The sequence below is a fragment of the Scyliorhinus torazame genome, chromosome 19 (assembly GCF_047496885.1).
Source record: "Scyliorhinus torazame isolate Kashiwa2021f chromosome 19, sScyTor2.1, whole genome shotgun sequence".
In the NCBI taxonomy this organism is placed as follows: Eukaryota; Metazoa; Chordata; class Chondrichthyes; order Carcharhiniformes; family Scyliorhinidae; genus Scyliorhinus; species Scyliorhinus torazame.
In genome coordinates, this window is record NC_092725.1 from 84,278,834 (window position 1) to 84,303,981 (window position 25,148).

Below are 25,148 nucleotides of genomic sequence, written 5' to 3' on the forward strand. Positions count from 1 at the left end.
TCCAGGATACCAGTGCCGTTGTAATGTTACCGGAACATTGCACAGCTGTGTACTGTGCAGTGATCGCAGCGAATGGAGAGCTAAGCGTGGGTCTTGGAGATATGGACATTCACTGGCAAATAACAGAGCAGTATGTAAGAGAAACCAAGCCCCCCAGCCACAGTCGTCTGCCACTTACCAAACTGACTGTGGTGGCCTTTAAGTTTCAGAAATGATAGGCAACAAACGAGAAATCAAACTAGCCTCAAGTGCTTTCTTGGCAGGTTCATGAATGTGGTATCGAACCAGACAAAGCTGAAGGTCCCATCCATGCTGTTAATTGAAGTCAATGGGGAATTAAAGAGAAAATGAAATGAAAATTGCTTATTGTCACAAGTAGGCTTCAAATGAAGTTACTGTGAAAAGCCCCTAGTCGCCACATTCCGGCACCGGGGGGCTGGTACGGGAATTGAACTGTGCTGCTGGCCTGCCTTGGTCTGCTTTAAAAGCCAGCTCTTTAGCCCTGTGCTAAACCAGCTGCATACAAGGTGTAAAATGAGTGTCTGATCCAAACCACCTTGTTCCTGCCATTTGAGTTGGGTTAAAATTAAGATCAATAGATATGTATTGCTGTCCCTAACATTGATGAATACAATCCCAGAAACACCCAATATTATGAGGAAATGGTATAATCTTTATGAGATACCGACTCTATCTCCTGGCTTTTCTACACCCCCACTCTGATCCTCTCTATTTCTGGACTGATTGTTATTTGTTAGGTTTCAAAGTTCAAGGTGCAACTCCAATCAGCCTCACTTGTGTGTCTAGATGGAAATATCCCCACGTCGACTATCAATTATGTCTGCAGTTTTGCAGAAGAACATGGAATACCAGGTAATGGACTGTACCAGGCAGATAACTGTATCAAGTAGAGTATGGTGTTGGGAGATGATCACCATGGTCATTTTAAATGGCGTAGCAACTCAAAGGACTGAATGGCCTATTCCTATTTTCTGTGTTTCTTTGTTTTACCTCATTAACTCAAGATTTTAACCCAATCCAATAGTAGCTCTGCTTCCCCAATGGACCAGTTGATGATGATTACAGAATGTGGGATGGTTCAGTTACAGCTAAGACCACTGCACGTCCAGGTTATTTTGTAGTGATTCAGTCCAACACGCCACCCCGTAAAGACCAACTTTTTCTTTATTTACTATGTGGCATAACCAAGTGTTGAGAGCACATAGGAGGATGTTCCTCTGCTGGTTCCATTAAAGCAGAGACAGCAATTATATTCATTTCAACTTAACAATAATCTTAACTAGTGTCACAAGTAGGTTTACATTAACACTGCAATGAAGTCACTGTGAAAAGCCCCTGGTCGCCACATTCCGGCGCTTGTTCAGTGTCACAGAATGAGAATTCAGAATGTCCAATTCACCTAACAGCACGTCCTTCGGGACTTGTGGGAGGAAACCGGAGCACCTAGAGGAAACCCACGCAGACATGGGGAGAACATGCTGACTCCGCGCAGACAGTGACACAAGCCAGGAATTGAACCTGGGACCCTGGCACTGTGAAGCAACAGTGCTAACCACTGTGCTCCCGTGCCACCCAACCTAATAAAGCAAAATTTGGTGTCTGTACAATACTCCCTAGAATATGAGGTTGTCTGCATAGAAAGGCTGATGTGCTATAGACATCAGCAGCAAAATTTAAAATCTTTCTGCTAAAGCTGTGGAATGTTGAAGTCAACTTCACCCCATTTTTTATTCATTGTCTTTGTAGTATTGTTTGAACCGACAGACAGCATTTCAGCTTGCAAACCATTCAAGTCAGATAGTTGGAAAAGCCTGGCATACACGTCCCCCAACCTGATGGAACTGCGGGCAATGAATGAGGCGCTCGGATTACCTGTACCAGCAGGTGGTCATCTCCAATTATTGTATTTTTTGCAGCACGTTTCAAAAAAGCTTTCAGCCAAAGGGCCGTGGGAGGTGGGTTCAAGCATGGGGCACAAGATTAAATCCGACAAAATGATTCAGGGTCAGAAACCTGATATAATACCATCCACTTCCAGGTTTAAGCTTCACGGGTTTGCTGGTGAACATTCCGTCTTTAACGAGTGAACAACTTGTCAGGGTCAACCAGGTACACGTACAGCACAGAGTGCTTCTTCAGTGAAACTGGCAGGCTGGGAAGGTTTCACATACTGAAACTGGATTACTCCAGCCCTGCCTTGGTGGGAGGCTGGTGCTCACGGCACTTTACTCGAGCGCGTGCTATTCCTGCTTCACCGATGTTTTCCACCTTCTTGGAGGTCACTTCATTCATCTTGGACTTCACTCACCTTGATCTGCAATTTCCTGTTGTCAGTCTTCGCTGCAGCACGCAAGCAACTGATGCAGCTCGACCTGGCACCTCTGATGAGGAATGAGTAGAACAGCAACACCAGCAACATCATGGGTAACAGGACCAACACCAGCAACAACTGTCTTATCTGCCACATACTGTTCCAAAGGATAGAGGAAAAGGACAGAGAAATCCCCAACACAAGATCTACAGACTGAGGAAAGATCTCTCAGCATGTGAGCACCAGTCTCTCAGGAAGCATCAGTTTTCATGGTCAGTCATTCCTGACATCTACAGCCTCCTGGAGCTAGACCTCCTTTCCAGTGAAGCAGGAGGACACACATTATCACAGTGTGCCTGTCTGGAGAACCACCCCAAGATCTCTCTGAGGTTGTACACTTCCTTCTGACAGGACAGAAAGCAGAGAATGGTGAGTGTTAGGAATGGCTTGTGTGGATAGAACGGAATCACAGCATTTATGGAGGGTATGTGTAAGGCATGAATATGAGAGGACAATCGGGTGAGGGAAAGTTGGCTGTTTTAATCCCGGAAGAGAGAAGAATGAATGAATGAAAATGCAAACTGTGTTGTTCTGAGGAGTGCTGTGCAGGAGAATGCTGGGAAAGTCAGAGTGTGGGGCTTGGTGCCTGACAGTGTTATGTCACTCACCTTAACCACCCTCCCGAGGTCCTGGATCCCCATGGTGCCCTTTTCCCCCGTTGGAGGATCCACACCTCTGCTGCTCACTTTCTCGGCTACTTCCAACCACATCTACCTAGTTGGAGATATCAGCCAATCCTCACGTCCATGACGAACATGAACCTCACTCCAGTCTCTCATATCCTGGGGAGGGTGGCAGTCCTCCCAAGTCACCTTCCCGTTCCTGTAGTTGCTGAAAGCACAGAGATCAGTGTACAGTGCAGGCATTCTGAACCACTCGGGGGTTGCTCTGGCAGACTTGGTGATGCGACATCTCTTCCTCTTTGGCAGGGTTTATCCCATTCTTTGACTTTGAATCATGAACTCATGGGCAACCTAACATGGCCGCTGCTTTGTTCTGCTTCTGATTAACTGTTGCATTTGAATACAGGACAAGATTATCAGAGTTGTTGACAGGAGACAAAAGTAAATATAATTAATGATTTTATTCTAATAGTGTGGATGAGTGTGTGTTGGATGTGGGATACTGCCAGTGTGAATAGACATAGCTGTAAGCCATATGTTGGATCTGTGAGTTTCTGCACTCAGATTCCACTCTCAGTTTGAACTTTCCTTTAATGTCTTCAATTTGCCGTCCCAATTTTGTACAGAGCTGCCCTCGGTGATGGATGACGTCATTGGTGTTGCGCTGGACATGTCACGGCCCCTGTTGAAACACCTGCAATGTGTGATTGTAACTTTGGGGCAGCACGGTGTGCTTCTATGTGGTAAAAGTGAAGAAGGAACTATTTCTCTTCAACCAAAGAAATCTCCTAAGGTCAGCAATAAAATTGGAATGTTCACTGGTTGGTGAGTCATCTGTCTGCAGTATTTTGATTCACAAAATGTTGACATTCAGTTTGGTTCCTTCTCGAATATTCCACATGTTATTTTGCCAACATAGCGAACAAGCATCCTGCTCCCAGCAGTTACCTGTGAACGGTCACTGAGGTATGAGGCAAATCAGTACCACACTGCTGTGCCTTGTCACAAGCCAATAATTCCCCATGGTGTCGTTGTCCATTATTGCATAATGGGGATGTAGCCTTCAATGGAGGTGTAGCCTTGAAAATACATTGAAGTTAAAACACAAAAACAGGCCATTTAGCCCAACCACTTTTTTTTTAGAAAAATATTTTATTGAGGCATTTATAATTTTAACAGTTTTTAAACATCAGGGGCGAAATTCTCCAGAAACGGTGCGATGTCCGCCAACTGGCGCCCAAAACGGCGCAAATCAGACGGGCATCGCGCCGCCCCAAAGGTGCGGAATGCGCCACATCTTTGGGGGACGAGCCCCAATCTTAAGGGGACGAATTTCCACCCTGCCAGCTGGCGAAAAAGGCCTTTGGTGCCCCGCCAGCTGACGCGGAAATGACATCTCCGGGCGGCGCATGCGCGGGAGCATCAGCGGCCGCTGACGGCATTCCCGTGCGTGCGCAGTGGAGGGAGTCTCTTCTGCCTCCGCCATGGTGGAGACAGTGGCGAAGGCGGAAGGGAAAGAGTGCCCCCACGGCACAGGCCCGCCCGCGGATCGGTGGGCCCCGATCGTGGGCCAGGCCACCGTGGGGGCACCCCCCGGGGCCAGATCGCCCCGTGCCCCCCCAGGACCTCGGAGCCCGCCCGCGCCGCCTTGTCCCGCCGGTAAGGTAGGTGGTTTAATTTACGCGGGTGAGACTGGCATTTTAGCGGCGGGACTTCGGCATCTGGGCCGGAGAATCGCGCGGGGGGGCCCGTCAACCGGCGCGGCGCGATTCCCGCCCACGCCGAATCTCCGGTGCCGGAGACTTCGGCAACCGGCGGGGGCAGGATTCACGCCAGCCCCCGGCGATCCGGGTCGGAGAATCTCGCCCCAGGTTTCAACAAGAACAAATATAACCAACCCCCCCCCCCAGTAACAAACCCCAATCAACATGGCTTACAAACAGGACCACCTTCCCTCTTTCTACTGGTTCTCCTGCCCCTCCCATACCTCCCCCCGCCCCCCTTCTGACAGCCTAATTTTTCTCGAGGAAGTCGATGAATGTCTGCCACCTCCAGGCAAACACCTGCAGCGATCCCCTCAAGGCAAATTTAATTTTCTCGAGTTTGAGAAACCCCTCCATGTCACTGACCCATACCCCGATTTAGGGGGTTCCAAGTTCCTCCAACCTAGTAAGATCCTCTCCCGGCCACCAGGGAGGCAAAGGCCAGGATATTGGCCTCTCTCACTCCCAGGTCTTCCTGCCAGAAGCCCCTCAGCCTCGGACATGCCCAAAACATGGACATGGTTCGCAAGACCTCCCGCACAGTTCCCACACCTGTCCTCCACCCCCTCGAAGAACCTGCTCATCCAGGCCACCATCATGTGCGCCCTATGGACCACCTTAAATTGTATCAGGCTGAGCCTGGCACACAACGAGGATGCATTGACTCGTCTCAGGGCCTCCCCCAATAATCCAGCCTCCAAATCCCCAACCAACTCTTCTTCCCACTTTCTCTTCACCTCCCCTATCGGGGCTCCCTCCCATGCCATCAGTTCCCTGTAGATCTCTGAAACCTTCCCCTCTGCTACTCCTGTTCTCGCCGCCACCTTATCCTGTATGCCTGACCATTCCGTTAACATTTCCCCCACACAAATGAATTCCATTTACCCACCTTGTTCCCAGATCCTCAGCCCCTTTTTCTGCATCCACCTACCAATCTAATCTTGGATATTGACAAGCCCTGAAATTCAGTTCCTCTGTGTGAAGAAGTTCCTCATCATTCAATCTTGTATCTATTGATCCTCATTCTTGTCCCCTCAACTACTCTGCTTCAATCTACAATATCCTGTCCTTTCATGATTATAAGCACTACTGTTACCACCCCATCATTTATCTTGGTCCACTGAAAAAGGATGTAAACTTTCATGTTTTTCTTTATATTTCCTTTACCAGGCAGCTTCCAGCTGAACCTCCATTGCATCCACTCTAATGTCAGCATCCTTTCAATGGTGTGTGTCCCTGCATACACTAATAGAAATCCAATTAAGGTTTTATATTGGGTCATCATTATCTTGATATTTTGTTTTCTACATCTGGAAATAAACCCAGATTTTGCATGTTTTGGCATCCTCTGCAAATATCGACACCGCCCCTCCAATCCTCTATCCTAATCATTGTTACGAACACGAGGAAGAGCAAGAGTATAACATGTGGCCTGTCGAGCATGCTCTGCCATTCAGTATGATCATTGAGCTTCAACTCCACTTTTCTGCTTGGTCCCATATCCCTCGATTCCCTGAGACACCAAACATCTGTCTATCCCAGCCTTAAATATGTTCAGTGGTGGTGTGTCCCCAACCCTCTGGGGTTGTACATAATGAATGGAAATGTCCACAGAACTTAATCCTCTGGGACATCTCTGCCTACTTGCAAACATTCTGGAAAACTGCCTTAACTCTTACTTGGTTTCCTACCTGTGAACCTATAGTAACTTCATTACAGTTTTAATGTAAGCATACTTGCGACAATAATAAAGATTATTATTATTTTATTTCAGTTTGATATCCTACTCATTCCATACATCAAGTCCAGTTACACCACATCCTACTATCTGATTCTCATCAAAACTTCTAGACATTGGTCTGGCCAGTCGTGCTAACAAATTGTTACTAATATCCTTACCATGAGCTTGTTGTTGATATCTTTGCAAATTATTTGATAGCCTTGCCTGGAGACACAATTTTCCCTGCAGAAAGCTAGAGTTTCAAATCCATTTGATGGTGCAAATTTTGTTGGATAACTCTGTTCTAATTGTTTCTTCCCCACCCCTCAGATAGTCACCCATTCTTCCTCCTCCCTATTTCTCAATGATGTGATTATCTTTTGAAACTCTCAATCACCCCAGTAACACAATATTGAATTAACATCTAGCCACTAAGCTACTTACAGGATGCGGGGAAAATAATCTGAGTTGGGAGTTGCCATGGGTCACGCTCACAGCCTCTAGAACTGAGAAGGGCCTGGGTGGAACCAGTCTCCAGCTTCCATCAGCCCCAATGAGGGAAGTGCTGACTCTTTGATTGGCACTACCTTATGGTCAAGATTGGTAACTCAACCTGTGGAAGCCGAGACCTGTGTCCATTACTCAATAACATGGTCTACATTTACTATTTAATATCCTACATTTAAATGTTTTTGTTTTTGTTTTCTCCCAGGATGTACCTGGTACGTCTTGTGCTATCCATTACCCAGCAATTGCTATTGAAGCAGAAGAAATACTGAATGTGTCCGGAGCTGGTGATAGGTAAGGCACCTTAACCATCTTCATCATCCTGTGCATCTGAGTGAACTGAGATGTAAATCTTTATCTTTACTTCAGACTAATAGTATTTGGCACTGTTGTTGTGGCAGGACTTTGATTCTAAGCGTGGTGAATTTCTGATACTGTGTTGGAATGTTGAAGTGTAGATATCAACACATATCTGGATACAGGTTCACCAATACAGCTTTCTACCTATAACTGTCCATACATGACCATGCCATTAGAGGAGGCACATTCCACAGGGTGTTGTTTAGCACAGGGCTAATTCGCTGGCTTTGAAAGCAGACCAGGGCAGCAACACGGTTCAATTCCCGTAACAGCCTCCCCGAACAGGCGCTGGAATGTGGCGACTAGGGGCTTTTCACAGTAACTTCATTTGAAGCCTACTTGTGACAATAAGCGATTTGCATTTCATTTCATTTCATAGCATACAGGTCAACCCAGATAAGACTGTCACAAACCACGCTGATATTATCCACGAGGATATCCCAACTTGGAACATGGTTCGTGGGGGTGTATAGTTTTGTTTTCGAATGGTGTGAGGCGTCAAGTGAAACCGCAGTGTGAATAATCAGTCCAGCAGTCGTGTAACATTTATTGAATGTTTTTATTAAAACTTTTCATTTGTAACAACAGGATAACAATAACATAGCCGATGTTACACAGTATAATGTAATGATAAAAGCACACAGGAAAAAAACAAGACTAACACAACCTATCATATAATCTTTTCACAACAATACTAACTACCCAAATACCTTCCACAAACAGCTGGTGATGACTAATTCTTTAAAGTAGGAAATTAGTAACTGCCACCTCCGGTAGAATCCCTCCACCGACCCTCTAATGATGTACTTGACCTTTTCCAGATATAGAAACTCCATAAGGTCATCCAACCAGGCCGAGGAAGTGGGCAGAGTTGAGGATCTCCATCCCAGCAGAGCTCGCCTCCGGGCTAGCAGCAAGGCAAAGGCCAGAACGTCTGCCTTCACCCTGGTCTGCAGCCTGGCGAGTCCGATAGTCCAAACAATGGCCACCTACGGACAAGGACTCATATTGAGAATTGCTGACTTGGTGTTAAAGAAGGAGACCCAAAAGCTTACCATCCTAGCGCACAATCAGAACATGTGGGTGTGGTAGGCGGGGCCCCGAGAGCATCGCTCACACCTATCCTCCACTCCCATGAAGAACCCACTCATCCTTGCCTTGGTTAGGTGATCTTTGTGCACCACCTTGAGTTGAATCAGGTTAAGCCGCACGCAAGAAGAAATAGAACATAGAACGATACAGCGCAGTACAGGCCCTTCGGCCCATGATGTTGCACCGAAACAAAAGCCATCTAACCTACACTATGCCATTATCATCCATATGTTTATCCAATAAACTTTTAAATGCCCTCAATGTTGGCGAGTTCACTACTGTAGCAGGTAGGGCATTCCACGGCCTCACTACTCTTTGCGTAAAGAACCTACCTCTGACCTCTGTCCTATATCTGTTACCCCTCAGTTTAAAGCTATGTCCCCTCGTGCCAGTCATTTCCATCCGCGGGAGAAGGCTCTCACTGTCCACCCTATCTAACCCCCTGATCATTTTGTATGCCTCTATTAAGTCTCCTCTTAACCTTCTTCTCTCCAACGAAAACAACCTCAAGTCCATCAGCCTTTCCTCATAAGATTTTCCCTCCATACCAGGCAACATCCTGGTAAATCTCCTCTGCACCCGCTCCAAACCTCCACGTCCTTCCTATAATGCAGTGACCAGAACTGTACGCAATACTCCAAATGCGGCCGTACCAGAGTTCTGTACAGCTGCAACATGACCTCCTGACTCCAGAACTCAATCCCTCTACCAATAAAGGCCAACACTCCATAGGCCTTCTTCACCACCCTATCAACCTGGGTGGCAACTTTCAGGGATCTATGTACATGGACACCTAGATCCCTCTGCTCATCCACACTTTCAAGAACTTTTCCATTAGCCAAATATTCCACATTCCTGTTATTCCTTCCAAAGTGAATCACCTCACACTTCTCTACATTAAACTCCATTTGCCACCTCTCAGCCCAGCTCTGCAGCTTATCTATATCCCTCTGTAACCTGCTACATCCTTCCACACTATCGACAACACCACCGACTTTAGTATCGTCTGCAAATTTACTCACCCACCCTTCTGCGCCTTCCTCTAGGTCATTGATAAAAATTACAAACAGCAACGGCCCCAGAACAGATCCTTGTGGTACTCCACTTGTAACTGAACTCCATTCTGAACATTTCCCATCAACCACCACCCTCTGTCTTCTTTCAGCTAGCCAATTTCTGATCCACATCTCTAAATCACCCTCAATCCCCAACCTCTGTATTTTCTGCAATAGCCTACCGTGGGGAACCTTATCAAACGCTTTGCTGAAGGGCTTAACCCTGTGAAGGGCTTCACACCACTACTCTCCATCCAGAATAGGACCTCGCTCCCTCATCCACTTTGCATTCACCAGGTTGCGCGAAGTTCCTTCCATTAGCATGATCTGCCCATAAATATTTGAAATGTTCCTCTCAGACCCCGCCAGCAATAGGATTCGCTTAAGCAGGCTGGGTTGAGGGGCTAAAGGAAACGTAAGACAGGCCTTCGGGATAAAGTTTGCACAGCTGGAATTAGCGGAATGAGTGCGCCCCTGACAGTTGAAATCCTGGCAGAGAGAGACTTGGAGGGAAACAGGGAGGCATTGAAACAAAAACCGTGGAAGAATGTTCATCCTAATGGTCTGGACTCTGCCTGCCAGGGATAGCAGAAGGTAATCCCACCGTTGTAGGTCTGACTTCACTCTGCACATCAGACTTGTTAACCAATGAATCGTAGACCAAACATGGGCTACTTGGATACCCAGATAACGGAAGATAATTGGCTCCCTTCCCCGGGGGATTAACTGGAAAGTATTCAATCTTCTCCAGGTTCAGTTTATACCCTGAAAAGGAGCCAATGCTCCTCAGTAGCTTCATTGTTCCTTTCATAGTGGAGACTTGGCCAGTAGCATAAAAGATGCAGGACTTCCGGTGACGGCCTTGGAGTGAGTTGTTGCACACAGGACACTCTGGCTCGAAGGCGTTGATTTGAGCTCTTTTTACCCAAAAGCGGGAGAATGTCGGGAGGATAAATGAGGGAATATTATGAGACATTGCATAGGGCCGATCTGGGGATATGGGACAGTTTTTGGATGGGTTAGAATTCCCGCAGCTGGATGAGGAGATGAGGCAGGCACTGGAGGAGCCGCTAGGGTTGTCAGAGGTGATGGAAAGCATAAGAGGGATGAAGTCGGGGAAGGCCCCGGGGCCGGACGGTTACCCGGTGGTGTTCGATATAGAGTTTGCGACGGAGGTGGCACCACATCTATTGGGGATGTTTAGCGAGGTGCTGGAGAAGGGGAGCTGCCGGAGACACTGACTGATGCACAATCAATTACTCTCGAGACAAGGTGAGTCATAACTAATAGGCTTTAATCAGCTAGAACTGTACCCAGCAGCCTCGATACAGAAAGTGAAGGCTGCTGGGACGGCATAGGTTCTTAGCTCCGCCCTGAGAGGCGGGGTATATGTGCTTAAGCCAATGGTAGACTCCTAGATCTAGCCAATGGTCATCCACCTCTCAGGTACTGCAATACCTGGTATTACCACATTCAACCCCTGTTAAAAAGAACCCAGCGGGGTGATGGCCAGTGTTACTGTCGCCTTTTGCATGGTAGGACCAGGTATGGAGGTACCGTGATGTCGAGGGTAACAGAAGAAGTGTTTATGGTGCAGCAATCAGACGATCGGGTGGCCTGGTCGTCCTTCTGGAGCGTCTAGGCTTCGGCGATGATCCTGGTGGGGGCCCCGGCGGTTGTGGCTCCGGGAACGTGGTGTCTTCCTCCCTGGCAGCTTCGTCACCCCGAGGCGGCGCTGTTGGGGTGAAAAGTGGGCAGGATGGAGGGGCGCCTGTAGGGGGCGTCGGTGCCTGTTCGATGCTGGGTAGGGGCGGCGGCAGTACTGACCCTCCGGTCAGGTGCTGCGGGGAGGGCGGGGGTAGGGGCAATGGTGCGGGTGCGCGTGGGGCTCCGGCGGGCGCCAGGTCCCGAAGGGAGACCGTGTCTTGGCGGCCGTCGGGGAACGCTATGTAGGCGTACTGGGGGTTGGCATGCAGCAGATGGACCCTCTCGACCAACGGGTCCGACTTGTGCGCCCTCACATGTTTCCGCAGCAAGACGGGTCCGGGTGTCGCTAGCCAGGTTGGGAGCGAGGTCCCGGAGGAGGACTTCCTGGGGAAAACACGGAGACGTTCGTGAGGTGTCTGGTTTGTGGTAGTACAGAGCAGCGACCGGGTGGAGTGAAGGGCCACTGGGAGGACTTCTTGCCATCGGGAGACTGGGAGATTCCTGGACCGAAGGGCCAGCAGGACGGTCTTCCAGTCCGTTCCGTTCTCCCTCTCGACCTGCCCGTTTCCCCGGGGGTTGTAACTGGACATCCTGCTGGTGGCGCTGCCTTTGCTGAGCAGGAATTGATGCAGTTCATTGCTCATAAAGGAGGACCCCCTATCACTGTGAATGTATGCGGGGAAACCAAACAGTGTAAAAATACCCTGGAGGACTTGATGACGGTGGTCGTGGTCGTGGTCATGTCTGGGCCGGGGATGGTGAATGGGAACTGGGAGTATTCGTCAATCACGTTCAGGAAGTACGTGTTGCGGTCGGTGGAGGGGAGGGGGCCCTTGAAATCCATGCTGAGGCGTTCAAAGGGACGGGAAGCCTTTATCAGGTGCGCTCTCGCTGGCCGGTAGAAGTGCGGTTTGCACTCGGCGGAGATTTGACCGTCCCTGGTGACTGTCCTGACCTCCTCGATGAAGTAGGGCAGGTTGCGGGTCTTAATGAAATGAAAGAAACGAGTGACCCCCCGGGTGGCAGAGGTCCTCGTGGAGGGCTCGGAGGCGGTCCACTTGCGCTGTGGCACAAGTGCCGCGGGACAGGGCATCAGGAGGCTCGTTCAGCTTCCCGGGACGGTACAAGATCTCATAATTGTAGGTGGAGAGTTCTATCCTCCACCACAAGATCTTGTCGTTCTTAATCTTGCCCCGCTGCGCATTATCGAACATGAAGGCCACCGACCATTGGTCCGTGAGGAGAGTGAATCTCCTGCCGGCCAAGAAATGCCTCCAGTGTCACACAGCTTCTACTATGGCCTGGGCCTCCTTTTCGACTGAGGAGTGGCGGATTTCGGAAGCATGGAGAGTGTGGGAGAAGAAAACCACGGGTTTGCGCGCTTGGTTGAGGGTGGCCGCCAGAGCTACGTCGGACGTGTCACTCTCGACCTGGAAGGGGAGGGACTCGTCGATGGCGGGCATCGTGGCTTTTGCGATGTCCGCTTTGATGCGGCAGAAGGCCTGGCGGGCCTCTGTCGACAGGGGGAAGGTTGTGGACTGGATCAGGGGTCAAGCCTTGTCTGCGTAATTAGGGACCCATTTGTGACACCGAAGGGAACCCTTAAAAAGTGATAGAGCCGCCCATCTGCTTCAAAGGCAGTGTACTGGCGGTCACCATGACGGAGGGGCAGCTGGTGGTAGGCAGACTTGAGATCCACCGTGGAGAAAACCTTGTACTGCGCAATCCTGTTTACCAGGTCGGCTATACGGGGGAGAAGGTACGCGTCCAGTTGCGTAAACCTGTTGATGGTCTGGCTTTCGTCGATGACCATCCGATGTTGCTCCCCGGTCTTTACCACCACTACTTGAGCCCTCCAGAGGCTGTTGCTTGCTTCGATGACCCCTTCCTTCAGCAGCCTTTGGACCTCGGACCTGATGAAGGTCCGGTCCTGGGCACTGTACCGTCTGCTCCTGGTGGCGACGGGTTTGCAATCCGGGGTGAGGTTCGCAAACAGGGAAGGCGGGTCGACCTTAAAGGTCGCGAGGCCGCAGACAGTAAGGGGGGATATAGGGCCACCAAATTTAAAGGTCAGGCTTTGTAGGTGGCATTGGAAATCCAGCCCAAGAAGGGTGGCTGCGCAGAGGTGCGGCAGAACGTACAGGCGGAAATTGCGGAATTCCCTGCCTTGGACAATGAGGTTCGCTAGGCAGAACCCCTTTATCTTCAGTGCGTGTGACCCAGAGGCCAGGGACATCCATTGGTTTACGGGATGGGTAACAAGAGAACAGCGCCTTACCGTGTCGGGGTGGACAAAGCTTTCCGTGCTCCCGGAGTCGATCAGGCACGACGTCACGTGGCCGTGATGGCGATCGTTGTGGTGGCTTTCGCTAGTGTCCGGGGCCGACTCTGGTCCAGGGTAATGGAGGCCAGCTGCAGCAAGGGGGAGTTCTGGTCGGGCAGCGTGGAGTCGGCTGTGCTGGGGGCTTGAGGCCCCATCCAAGATGGCATCAGCCACGGGTCGCACATGGAGTCCGGGGATGCCGAAGATGGCGGCGGCGAGGGACAAAATGGCGGCGCCCACCCATCCAGCGTGGTGGCCTGGGGGCAAAATGACTGCAGCAGTGGGTCGCATGTTGCCTGGGGATAGAAGGGCGGCGGTGGGCCTTGGACGGCCGGGACCTGAAAAAAAGGCAGCCAATAGTTGCTGGAGACCGCGGCCACGGCACGGGCCTGGCAGACCGCGGCATAGTGGCCTTTCTTGCCGCACCCTCTGCAGGTGGCGGTGCGGGCCGGGCAGCGCGCGCGGGGATGATTCGCCTGGCCGCAGAAGAAGCAGCGTTGGCCGGCGGTGAAAACGGGCCGTCTTGCCGCGCAGGCCTGCGGAGTTAGCGGGAAAGTCTGGGGGGCTGCCGTGACGGGGTGCCACGCAACCCAGGGGGGCGCCGTGCGTCCGGGAGCAAGAGCCTGTGTGTTTTTGTACGCAACGTCCATGGACCCTGCCAGGGCCTGTGCCTCAGTGAGGCCCAGTGTGTCCATTTCAAGGAGCCTTCTGCAGATGTCGGGGGAAGTCATACCTGCCACGAAAGCATCCCAAATTAAAGGTTCCGTGTGCTCGTTCGCCGTAACTGCTGGGCAGCCACAGTTTCGGCCCAGCACTAGTAGTGCCCGATAGAAGTCTTCCAGTGTTTCTTCTGGGCTCTGCCTTCTAGTTGCCAGCAGGTGATGGGCGTAGACCTGGTTCAGAGGACGGATGTAATGTCCTTCTAGCAGCTCCATAGCTGCAGCATAGTTCGCCGCCTCTTCGATCAGAGGGTAGATTGCAGGGCTGACCCGCGAGCGTAGAAGGTGCATTTTCTGCCTTTCCGTGGGGATGTCGGCGGCCGTGTCGAGGTAGCCCTTAAAACACGCCAGCCAGTGCTTGAAAATAGCAGCGGAGTTGTCTGCGTGGGGGCTGAGCTGAAGGCACTCCAGCTTGATGCGGAGGTCCATCCTTTCAGAAGTAATAGCTGATTAAATTGATGCACAATCAATTACTCTCGAGACAAGGTGAGTCATAACTAATCGGCTTTAATCAGCTAGAACTGTACCCAGCAGCTTCGATACAGAAAGTGAAGGCTGCTGGGACAGCATTGGTTCTTATACCCCGCCTCTCAGGGCGGAGCTATGTACGTTAGCCAATGGTAGACTCCTAGGTCTAGCCAATCGTCATCCACCTCTCAGGTACTGAAATACCTGGTATTACCACACTGACCCAGGCATCGATCAAGTTAATCCCAAAGAAGGGGAAGGACCCGCTAGAGTGTGGGTCATACAGGCCCATATCACTGTTGAACACGGATGTGAAAGTGTTGGCTAAGTTAGTGGTGGGGAGGATGGAAGGATGCATTCCGGGTTTGGTTGGAGGATCAAACGGGCTTCGTGAAGGGCAGTCAACTTGCCACTAACATAAGGCAGTTATTGAATGTGATCGTGACCCTGTTGAGGGGGCGGGTACCGGAGGTAGTGGTCTCCATGGACGGGGAGAAGGCTTGCGACCGGGTAGAGTGACGGTACCTGTTCAAGATTCTGGGAAGGTTTGGGTTTGGGCTGAAGTTTGAGGCACCGATGCGTCTGCTGTACGTTGCTCCGGTAGCGAGTGTACCGACAAATGAGGTGAGTTGACAGAGCTTTCGAGTTGCATAGGGGAGCGAGGCAGGGGTGCCGCTGTTGTTCGCGCTGGTAATAGAGCCCTTGGCGATTGACCTTAGGGGGCCAGCAGAGTGGGGTTTACGAGCGGGAGTAGGGAACACCTGGTGTTGCTGTATGCAGACGACCTGCTGCTTTTCATATCAGTCACTGAAGAGTTTGGGGAGAATTATAGGCTTATTAAAGGGGTTTGGCGCCTTCTCGGGCTATAAGCTGAATGTCGGAAAGAGTCAGATGTTTCAGTGAATGAGGCGGGCCGGGGAGCCAATTTGGGGGTGCTGCCCTTTAGGGTTGCCAGGGACAGGTTTAGGTATTTGGTGGTTCAGGTGACAGGGGAGTGGGCGACAATGCACAAATTAAACCTAACAAAGTTGGTGGGGGAGGTTAGGGAGGATTTTAGGAGATGGGATACATTACACCTGACAAGGCCTTGAGGGTCCATGTGGTAAAAATGAATGTCCTGCAAAGGTACCTGTTTGTATTCCTTGCAGCCTTCATTCCGAAGGGCATTTTTTGGAAATTGGATGCAGCGATTTTGGAGTTAATATGAGCGGGTAAGGCACCTAGGGTGAAGAGGGCCCTGCTATGGAGACAGAGGCAGAAAGGGAGGCTGACGCTACAAATTTGTTGCACTATTACTGGGCGGTGAATGCGGAGAAGGAGAGGGGTCAGAATGGTCAGGATGGAGGAGGAGTCCTGGAGGGGTCCAGCCTGAGGGCCATGGTGACGGTGGCCTACCATGGAGGTATACGACGAGCCTGGTGGTACAGTCCACAATTAGGTTGTGGAACCAGTTGAGGAGGCACTTCAGTACGGAAGGGATATCGGTGCTAACACTGCTGTGTGAGAACAATGGGTTTAAGCTGCGGGAGACGGATGGCATGTATAGGAGGTGGAGATAGGTGGGGCTGGTGAGGGTTCTATACCTGGAGGAGAGGCTTGTAAGTCTAGAAGAGCTGCGGGAGAGGGTAGAGCTGCCGAAGGGAAGCAAATTCAGGTATATGCAAGTGAGGGACTTTGAGCGGAAGGAATGGAGACGGTTTCCCAAGCTGCTGGAGTGTCCTTTATTGGAGCGGTTGCTGCTCCCAGATGTGGAAGGGGAGGGTAGGATTGCGGACATATATGGGTGACTGGGGGAGCAGGGGGGGAGTGCAGGTAATAATAATCGTTATTATTGTCACAAAATTGACAGGCTGCAGAGCTGGGCTGAGAAGTAGCAGATGGAGTTCAACCTAGATAAATGTGAAGTGATTCATTTTGGAAGGTCGAATTTGAATGCTGAATACAGGGTTAAAGGCAGGAAATGTAGAGGAACAGAGGGATCTTGGGGTCCATATACATAGATCCCTCAAAGTTGCCACCCAGGTTGATAGGGTTGTTAAGAAAGCATATGGTGTGTTGGCTTTCATTAACAGGGGGATTGAGTTTAAGAGCTGCGAGGTTTTGCTGCAGCTGCCTTGGAAGGCACATGTACAGCAGTAAATTGAAAAGGGGTGTAGGTTAGGGCGATCTTAGATTAGGATAAATGGTCGATACAACATCGTGGGCCGAAGGGCCTGTAGTGTGCTGTACTGTTCTATGTTCTACATGTTCTAAATAGGCTTACACTACAATGAAGTTACTGTGAAAAGCCCCTAGTTGCCACATTCCGGTGCCTGTTCGGGTACACAGAGAGAGAATTCAGAATGTCCAAATTACCGAACGGCACAAATTCGGGACTTGTGGGAGGAAACCGGAGCACCAGGAGGAACCCACGCAGACACGGGGAGAACGTGCAGACTCCGCACACACAGTGACCCAAGCCAGGAATCGAACCTGCGACCCTGGAGCTGTGAAGCAACAGTGCTAACACTGTGTTACTGTGAAACTTCAGAAATAGTTAGTTGCATTGGGTCACTAGAAATGATTGGCTTACAGTTTATGCCACTAATCGAGTTATGTATCATCATACTGCAGGCTGTGGCATATCCTTCATTTATCATATTTCAGTCAAAATATTTTGACTGGAGTAGTCACTAAGGTAACTGACTTAAAACTGCATTATCAAGTCATGTGGGATTCTCCGTGAGCATTGTGAAGGAAGCCTGGTTGTAACCAGAGTCTTAAGTAGAGTTTCTAGGTTTCGCCATTTGTAGAAGCATGCACAGAAATATTGGAAATAAATGCATCTCAAAGGCGGTGACAAATCCTTCAACCAGCCCTCTAATCTCTCTTGATTCTGCGGTAGTTACTTCTCATCTTCCCACCCTAACCAAACTACAGTAACAATTTGGAAAGGATTAGTTCAGAGAAACAAGGGATTTCCTTGGATTATACAGATTAGCATAGAACATGCGAAGGAAGAAAACGTGCAGGTTAATGTTGAACAGAAATAAATTAACTTAGAGACATTGAACGAGTTATTTATCTCAACAATCAAATATTTTTAAAAACAATTCAATCCCAGAAGTTTTTTTTTCCATTTTTTACAACGAAAGCAGAAAATTTGAAAACGGCAGTCATATATATGATAGGAGAATAACTCCAGCGAGCCAACCTCGCGTGCGTGAAATGGTGACTATATACTGCAAACCTGTTCTTTCACGTTTGTCGCGTTCTTCCTACCCACTTTGATCGTAGACCGCTAACCCACCCTTGAAAGGAATCTTCCTCCTACTCAATTTATTGGGGAGTGCCTGTCCATCTGCTTGGGGACATCTTTAACACAAAACCTTCTCATTACAGTATATCCCCATCTACCCCCCCACCCCTCCTCCCCAATTCCCACCCCAATAAATCCATTGTCATGTTTAAAAACTATTCTCTGCACTTTTGCTGCCTCTATGACCAGGTTCTTGTTTATTCTGGAGATTACGGTCACAGTGTTGACATGGTATTCAGTTTTGTGCAGAGGGAAGCTCTCCGCTAACATTCTGCAGACCTTCCTTAATTTTGAAAGCTTCTCTGTCCAAAATCATAGAATTTACAGTGCAGAAGGAGGTCATTCGGTCATCGAGTCTGCACCAGCCCTTGGAAAGAGTAACCCTCCCAAGCCCACACCTCCACCCAATCCCCACACCTTCACCATATCCCAGTAACCCCACCTAAACTTTTTGGGATACTAAGGGCAATTTAGCATAGCCAATCCACCAATAACCTGCACATCTTTGGACCGTGGGAGGAAACCGGAGCACCCAGAGAAAACCCACACAGACACGGGGAAAACGTGCAGACTCTGCACAGACAGTGACCCAAGCCGGGAATCGAACCTGAGACCCTGGGACTCTCATTCATACAATCATACTCCCACAATAAATCCTCCTTCCACCTCCACACATTTAAATCAAAGACCTCAACGATCCACCTTTTGGTTCACTCTTCTTCCTCCTCCCCTCAGCAACATCGTCTGTCAAGGTCTGACAACGCCCAGCTCTGCTTCTCCACTCAATCCTTCGACTGCCTTTGAGTTGTCAGACTGCTGCTGTAACATCCAGTCTTAGATTTGTCACTTCCTGACTTAACCATCTCCGTGCTCTCTTGGCTGACTTTCACACCCTGTTAAAAATACAGAGGAAAGGAAGCCCCAGTTTAAAGAAGCAACACAATTTGTGCAAAACCTGCCACAGCAGAGGCACTTAATGGGGATAATTTTTTGCTTCTAGACACGCAGCAGCTAACAAAAAACTGTATGTTCTATCTCCATCCAGCTTTCCTGATTGGGAGTTGTCATCCCTTGAATATATGTTCAAAATGGCTACATCCTAACTTCGATCGCCAATGTTCAGTGGATCAGAACTGGAATGGGTGATAATCCAGCCGGTCAAAATAAATTAGGCGTAGTTTCACCTGATCCTGATTAATATTGATCAGGTTCCTGCCATTTCCACTGTTGTGTTATGCTTCTTCGTGTAGCATGCTTCCTTGATGTATGCTTTGACAAAGGAAGGTCCAGACTCGGAGATAGGTTTCACACATTTATTGAACAGTTAGCAATTCTCCTGCTTGAGTTCGACTCTCCTGCTAATCTAACTGTAGTAACTCAGTCTAACTAAACCAGTCTGCTCTAAGCCACATGCTGGGTGTGATGCTTCTGATCAACCCTGATGTGCTCTCTAGATGTCTGTCTGTGGAAAGAGGCAGAGCATGTGTACCCTGTCCTTTTATATGGGTTGTGTAATGCCCCCTTGTGGTAATGCCACCTCTGGGTGTCTTGACTGCTCATTGGTTGTGTCCTATTCTAAGTGTTCATTAGCTGCATGTTTGCATATCATGACATCTCCGGTGCTCCCTCTAGTGTTTACTTAGTTGTAGTGTATTTACATTAACCCCTTGTGTATATACGGTGATGCATATCACCGCATCCCCTCTTTTTTCGTGTTACATATTTTCTGTACTTGGTTAAAGAAAATTAAACAAAATAGATAGATAAGTGATGACATGTACAAGTCATGATGACAGTGATGATTATACAATACCAAATAATATTTATGAGTCCAAAGTTCATGAATTTATACGATCTAGTGGCTTTCTTGTTTTGTTATTGAAGTGTCAATGTTGATGTTGTCATTTCCTTGTGAACGCCGTCAGTGTCCCTGTGCTTAAGGAACCAAGAAGTCATCAGGAGGTGTACAAATGGTCAAATCACTTCATTGTCTGATTTGGACTCTTTTTTTTTTTCGATGATTGTGGTAGTGATTCTTGATGTCACCTTTCCTGTCTGATCTGGACTGGTGTCTGTGTTTGCGGTCTTGATGCCGTAAGTCAGCTGCCTTGAAAGCTGGTCTGCTTGTTTGTAGTGTAGCAAATTTGTAAGATGCGTTATCATGCCATGGTATGTCTGCACACTTGCCATGGTCTTGAGCTGTGCTGTCACAGTGTCCTGCATTGGCAGAGTTGTACCATGTCGTACCAGTCGTTGTTCCATTGTTGTTGGTTTTGTCGTGCTTGTTGTTGATGTTGGTGCCTTTGGTACGCTTCTTGGTGTTGTCTGTGTGTTGTTTTTGTTGAGTTTGTGTGCTCAATGACCATGCCAAGTGGAGAATTCGAGTCCTTCACAAAGTTACTTGTGTCAGTGTCCTTTGTGGCATCTGCTGTTTCATTGAGCGTTTTGTCTTTGATTCCTCGGTGCTCCCCGTCTGGAGTCATGTCCAGTTCACTTAAATCATCTTTGGCTTGTTGATGCTCCCCGTCTGGATCCCATTCTGGTTCACCGGAATCATCTTTGGTTTCTTGATGGCCCTCTGTCGGAGTCATTTCAGGTTCACTTGAATCATCTTTGGTTTCTTGATGCTCCTCGTCTGGAGTCAAAATGTTCAAGATTTCATTTTCTTGTGGAGAGGCTCGAGTGGATGAGGTCTCAATTGACGTGGTCGCACTGGACTCACGAGTAGTTTCACTTGGATTGTTGAGTGCCTCTGTGCATATGAGCTGAGATCTGTCAGTCTCGCTGTGATGTTGCACATCTTGGATGGGAATTGTGATGTCTTAGTCACTTGTCTCACATACAGTGGGTAGACCTGCAGTGTCTTCTTGTAGGTTAGGTGAGCTGGGTAGACTGTCAGAGTCTTCTTCTGGTGGCTCAAGTAATCTGGGTAGACTGTCATAGTCTTTCTGTTGTTCACGTGAGCGTGGCAGACTTGCATCGTCTGCTGCTGGTTGCTCAGATAAGGTGGATAGACCTTCATGGTCTTGTTCAGCATGGACTGCGCTTTGGAGTCTTGAGTTGCTCCCATTGTGGAGTCTGTCAACAAGCTCGCTGTGGAGGCTTGTATCGCTCTCTCTGTGGAGTCTGGCATCTTTCCTTGTGTGGCGTCGTGCAGTGGTTTTGCTGTGGAGTCGATCTGTGCGCTCTCAACGGAGTCGTGTAGTTGCCTCGGTGTGGAGTCTTTCATCGCTTTCTGTGTGGAGTCGTGCAGTGGTCTCGCTGTGGAGTCTTTCATCGCTCTCTGTGCGGAGTCGTGAACCCTTCATGATGCGTGGACCACTCTCTGTGTGGAGTCGGGGACTCTTTGTGGTGCGTGGACCACCCTCTGTGTGGAGTCGGGGACTCTTTGTGGTGCGTGGACCACTCTTCGTGGTGCGTGGACCACTGGTGTGGCGTCAGGCCGCTCTCTGTGGGCTTGTACCGCTCTCTGTCTCTTGGCGTCAGGCCGCAGCAGAATCCTGTACTCATGGGTCGGGATGTCGTCTCTGCTGGGCTGAGAATCCTCAAATCCAAAGAACTCATCCATGTTTGTGTAGGATGCTTCAATGGACAAATTATCTCGTTGCGGTTTGGATTTGTTACAGTGCTCGCTACGTCAAATGATGAAATCATCTTCTGAGTCGTAGTCTTCAAGGACCACATCATCTCTTTGGGTGGTGCTAACTGCTTGTTGCAGGGTTCTGCGGAGGTTATTTTCATCTACTGGTTGAAGTTCAGGCATTGTGCTGTCTTTCTAGGTGAAAGAATTGTGTTTTGTGGCTTTAAAACTCTTCTTCACTATTTTCGGACATTTCCCCTTTAAGTGGGGGTGGTCCAGGGCCTCTGACGTCATGGCGCTCGTGACGTAAAGCGTAGGAATGGATTGCGCATGCGCAAATTGCTTTTCCTTTACAGTGCGTTCTTTTCGGAACTGCGCATGTTTTGCCGGTTTGTGTCTTCTGGGGAACTGCGCATGTGCGGACTGGGCCGGCTGGATACGCGAGTTATGGCTGCCAATCAAAAATGACGTTTGCTTCTGTTGCATCCCTACCTCTGCCTCATGGTGAGTATTGCCGCCAGTTTTACCGATTTCTTTTGTGTTTACCTCGCAGTAGTTTTCAAACTTGTCCAGGACTGTCTGGAAGTCTTTTTTGTCCTGCCCTTTGGAGTATTTGAAGGAGTTGCAGATCTCTGTTGTATGCTCACCCGCAATGGTGAGTAGAAGAGCTGTCTTTTTAGCATCGGCCAAGCCATTTAGGTCGGCTGCTTCCAGGTAAAGCTGAAATCTTTGCTTGAATGCACGCCAGTTGGCACTAAGATTGCTGTGGTACCCGAGTTGTTGAGGAACCGGAATCTCGATCATCTTGCCTGGGTGCTGTTGCTGGTTGTCACGGATCTTGCTGAGTTGAACTAAATAGATTGAACAGGCACTCCTGGGACCATGTGTTATGCTTCTTTGTGTAGCATAAGCTGCTTCCTTGATGTATGCTTTGACAAAGGAAGGTCCAGACTCGGAGATAGGTTTAACACATTTATTGAACAGTTAACAATTCTCCTGCTTGTGTTCGACTCTCCTGCTAATCTAACTGTAGTAACTCAATCTAACTAAACCAGTCTGCTCTAAGCCACGTGCTGGGTGTGATGATTATGATCAATCCTGATATACTCTCTAAATGTCTGTCTGTGGAAAGAGGCAAAGCATGTGTGCTCTGTCCTTTTATATGGGTTGTGTAATGCCCCCTTGTGGTAATGCCACCTCTGGGTGTCTTGACTGCTCATTGGTTGTGTCCTATTCTAGATGTTCGTTAGCTGCATGTTTGCATATCATGACATCTCCGGTACTCCCTCTAGTGTTTACTTAGTTGTAGTGTATTTACATTAACCCCTTGTGTATATGCGGTGATGCATATCACCACATCCACGTGTGAGCTCAGGCCTCCTAGGCAAAAGTCTACTCAAAGATCAGAGAGAACGCCATACAAAAAGCAGCAAATTTGCATTTAACTGATCATGTTATTTTGAATTAGAAACAGGGCAAAATGGATTTGAAAATCACTGTGTACCTAGCACATCTGATGCTTAATCAGGGAGTGCTTGATGGGACAATATTAATTTTGCTTCATCAAACTCAAACTTTAGATGAAGTATTTACTGGTGCAACTGGGTAAAGGAAAAGGAACAGTGTTCTATTCATAAACACCCTCATTTCCTTATAATTCATAATTTGATTAGAACTTGAGGGAGTAACGTTTCCATTGCTATAAATCGGTGACAGCTATTCAGAGCATTGAGCAGCAATCCTCCTCTTGCCACTAAACCTCAGGGATCTCTGAATGGAGTTTGTGTGAGCCCCTGGTTTCCCTCAGTGTAACTTGATTAAAAAGCACCAGACCTCATTGTGAGTGTGTGTGGGGTGGGCACACATTCAGCTGCTTGCTGAAGGAGATGGTGTTCCTTTATTCCCTGCAGAATTTCTAGCTCCACAGACTCAAAACCTGGCAGCAGTCCAGAGCAAATTTACGCTGGATTAATGGAAGCTGTACAGTTAAGCTAATTCACAAAAATAGTGTCAACCTACGACCTATCTAAACTGTTGAATTGGAGGTGATTGTGTAAAATAAGACAAACATTCTGGAAAATGAGTTAGCCAGTCCAGCAGAATTTCCACATGAATATACAGCCCCTGGTTATGTACAGCTGACCAAACCGCAGCGGCCACATTAAAACACATTGTGCCAGAAGGTGTTCCATGTTTTAAGTAAAGAAGCATTATGAATTTATGCATTGAATTTATTTTCATTGGTAACTGAGTTCTTGATAAATGAAAAGTTTTGCATTTAATTCCTATTAAATGGAATTAAGTATTTGAAAATGAATTGGAGTTACCCATTATTTAGCTGTAAGCCTTATCAGCAGTGTTACAATGTAACCTGTTAGTATTTCCTGTAAGAATTCAGTTCTTCTTTCCGATGAATCCTATGCCTTCCCTTACTCTCTACCCTACATTGTTCTCCCTCAATTCCATCTCACCATTTTTGGTTCCTCCTTACTCACCGCAGTCAATGTTTTATTACTGTTTGTCATCATGGTAATAGCAACAGATCTTGCTGTGTTTAAGCCTGCACTTTTTGGTAATCCCTCTCATCACCGGAGTACATTCATTGGATATTAATATATCTGCGGTTTCAAAAATGTGAAACTGGGCAATTTACACATGCATTTGTTAAATCTTTAGGCAGTAATCTCAGATCAGTGATCTATATTTTTAACAGACCTTTGCATTGGTGATCAGCTGCGTTTGTCACATTTTTAAGCTTTAAAATTGACTTGTGATCATCAGTAAATTATTTTTGCAAAATAAGGTAAAGAACAGTTGTGGCATTTTTCTTCTCCGACCTTGCAAACTCCAACCAGTGATTGGGTAAGAATGAACAGAGGACGGGATTCTCCGGATGCATTCGCCTGGCGACCGGAGAATCCCGCCCGAGGTCAATGGAGTTCTCCATAGTACGTGGCTCGCCCGTGGCGTTCTAGCGGCGGGCGGGCAGGAGAATCCAGCCCTGAGGCAATGGCTTCTATTACCTGGAACAAATTTTCCTGTTTGAAGGAAATGGATTAAATGGGCGTCCTGTTCAATGTGGTGGTGGTGGGGGGGTAGCCTATGTAGACCGTGTCCTCTCTAAAGTCCTCTCACCTCCTACAAGTGCATAGAGCTCTTGACCTCTTTGTTCTTTGAAACCATCTGTTCAGCATCCTCTATTGCTTCTCCTTACCCATGAGGTCAAACTTCCAGCTAGGTTCCCACTCGCCATAACGCTAAATGTCTCTCTAGTTTCTCTCCCATCTCCTTCCATGTCTCCTTCAAGCTTACCACAAAGGCTGCCTACTTTTCACCTTAACATTCCCTTTATTTCCTCTGACCTTTCTCTCTATGCCACTGAAACCCTCATCTGTGCGCTGTTAGTTCCAGGCACAGCCTTTCCAATGCTCTCCTGGCCAGCCTATCATCCTGCACCTTACCAATATCTCTGTTAAATAACTGGGAGGGCAAACTGCTCTTTTAATTACCACCCTGAGTTTCTGGATTTTGACTTAATGTA

General features: G+C 48.4%; 1 protein-coding gene across 9 annotated transcripts in view; it reads left to right on the top strand.

The window, feature by feature from the left end:
- The window catches only part of LOC140396265 (pseudouridine-5'-phosphate glycosidase), a 180,122-nt gene that overhangs the window by 139,647 nt on the left and 15,327 nt on the right, over window positions 1–25,148 (top strand). For 3 of the 9 annotated variants that reach the window (XM_072484633.1, XM_072484632.1, XM_072484636.1), the window contains 5 exons: window positions 6–134; window positions 759–873; window positions 1,768–1,905; window positions 3,642–3,808; window positions 7,211–7,299. In XM_072484633.1, the coding sequence (XP_072340734.1) occupies window positions 6–134; window positions 759–873; window positions 1,768–1,905; window positions 3,642–3,808; window positions 7,211–7,299 (638 nt within the window). Of the gene's footprint in view, window positions 1–5; window positions 135–758; window positions 874–1,767; window positions 1,906–3,641; window positions 3,841–7,210; window positions 7,300–25,148 lie in introns of all 9 variants that reach the window. The other 6 variants (XM_072484637.1, XM_072484639.1, XM_072484635.1 and 3 more) reach the window with 6 other exon arrangements.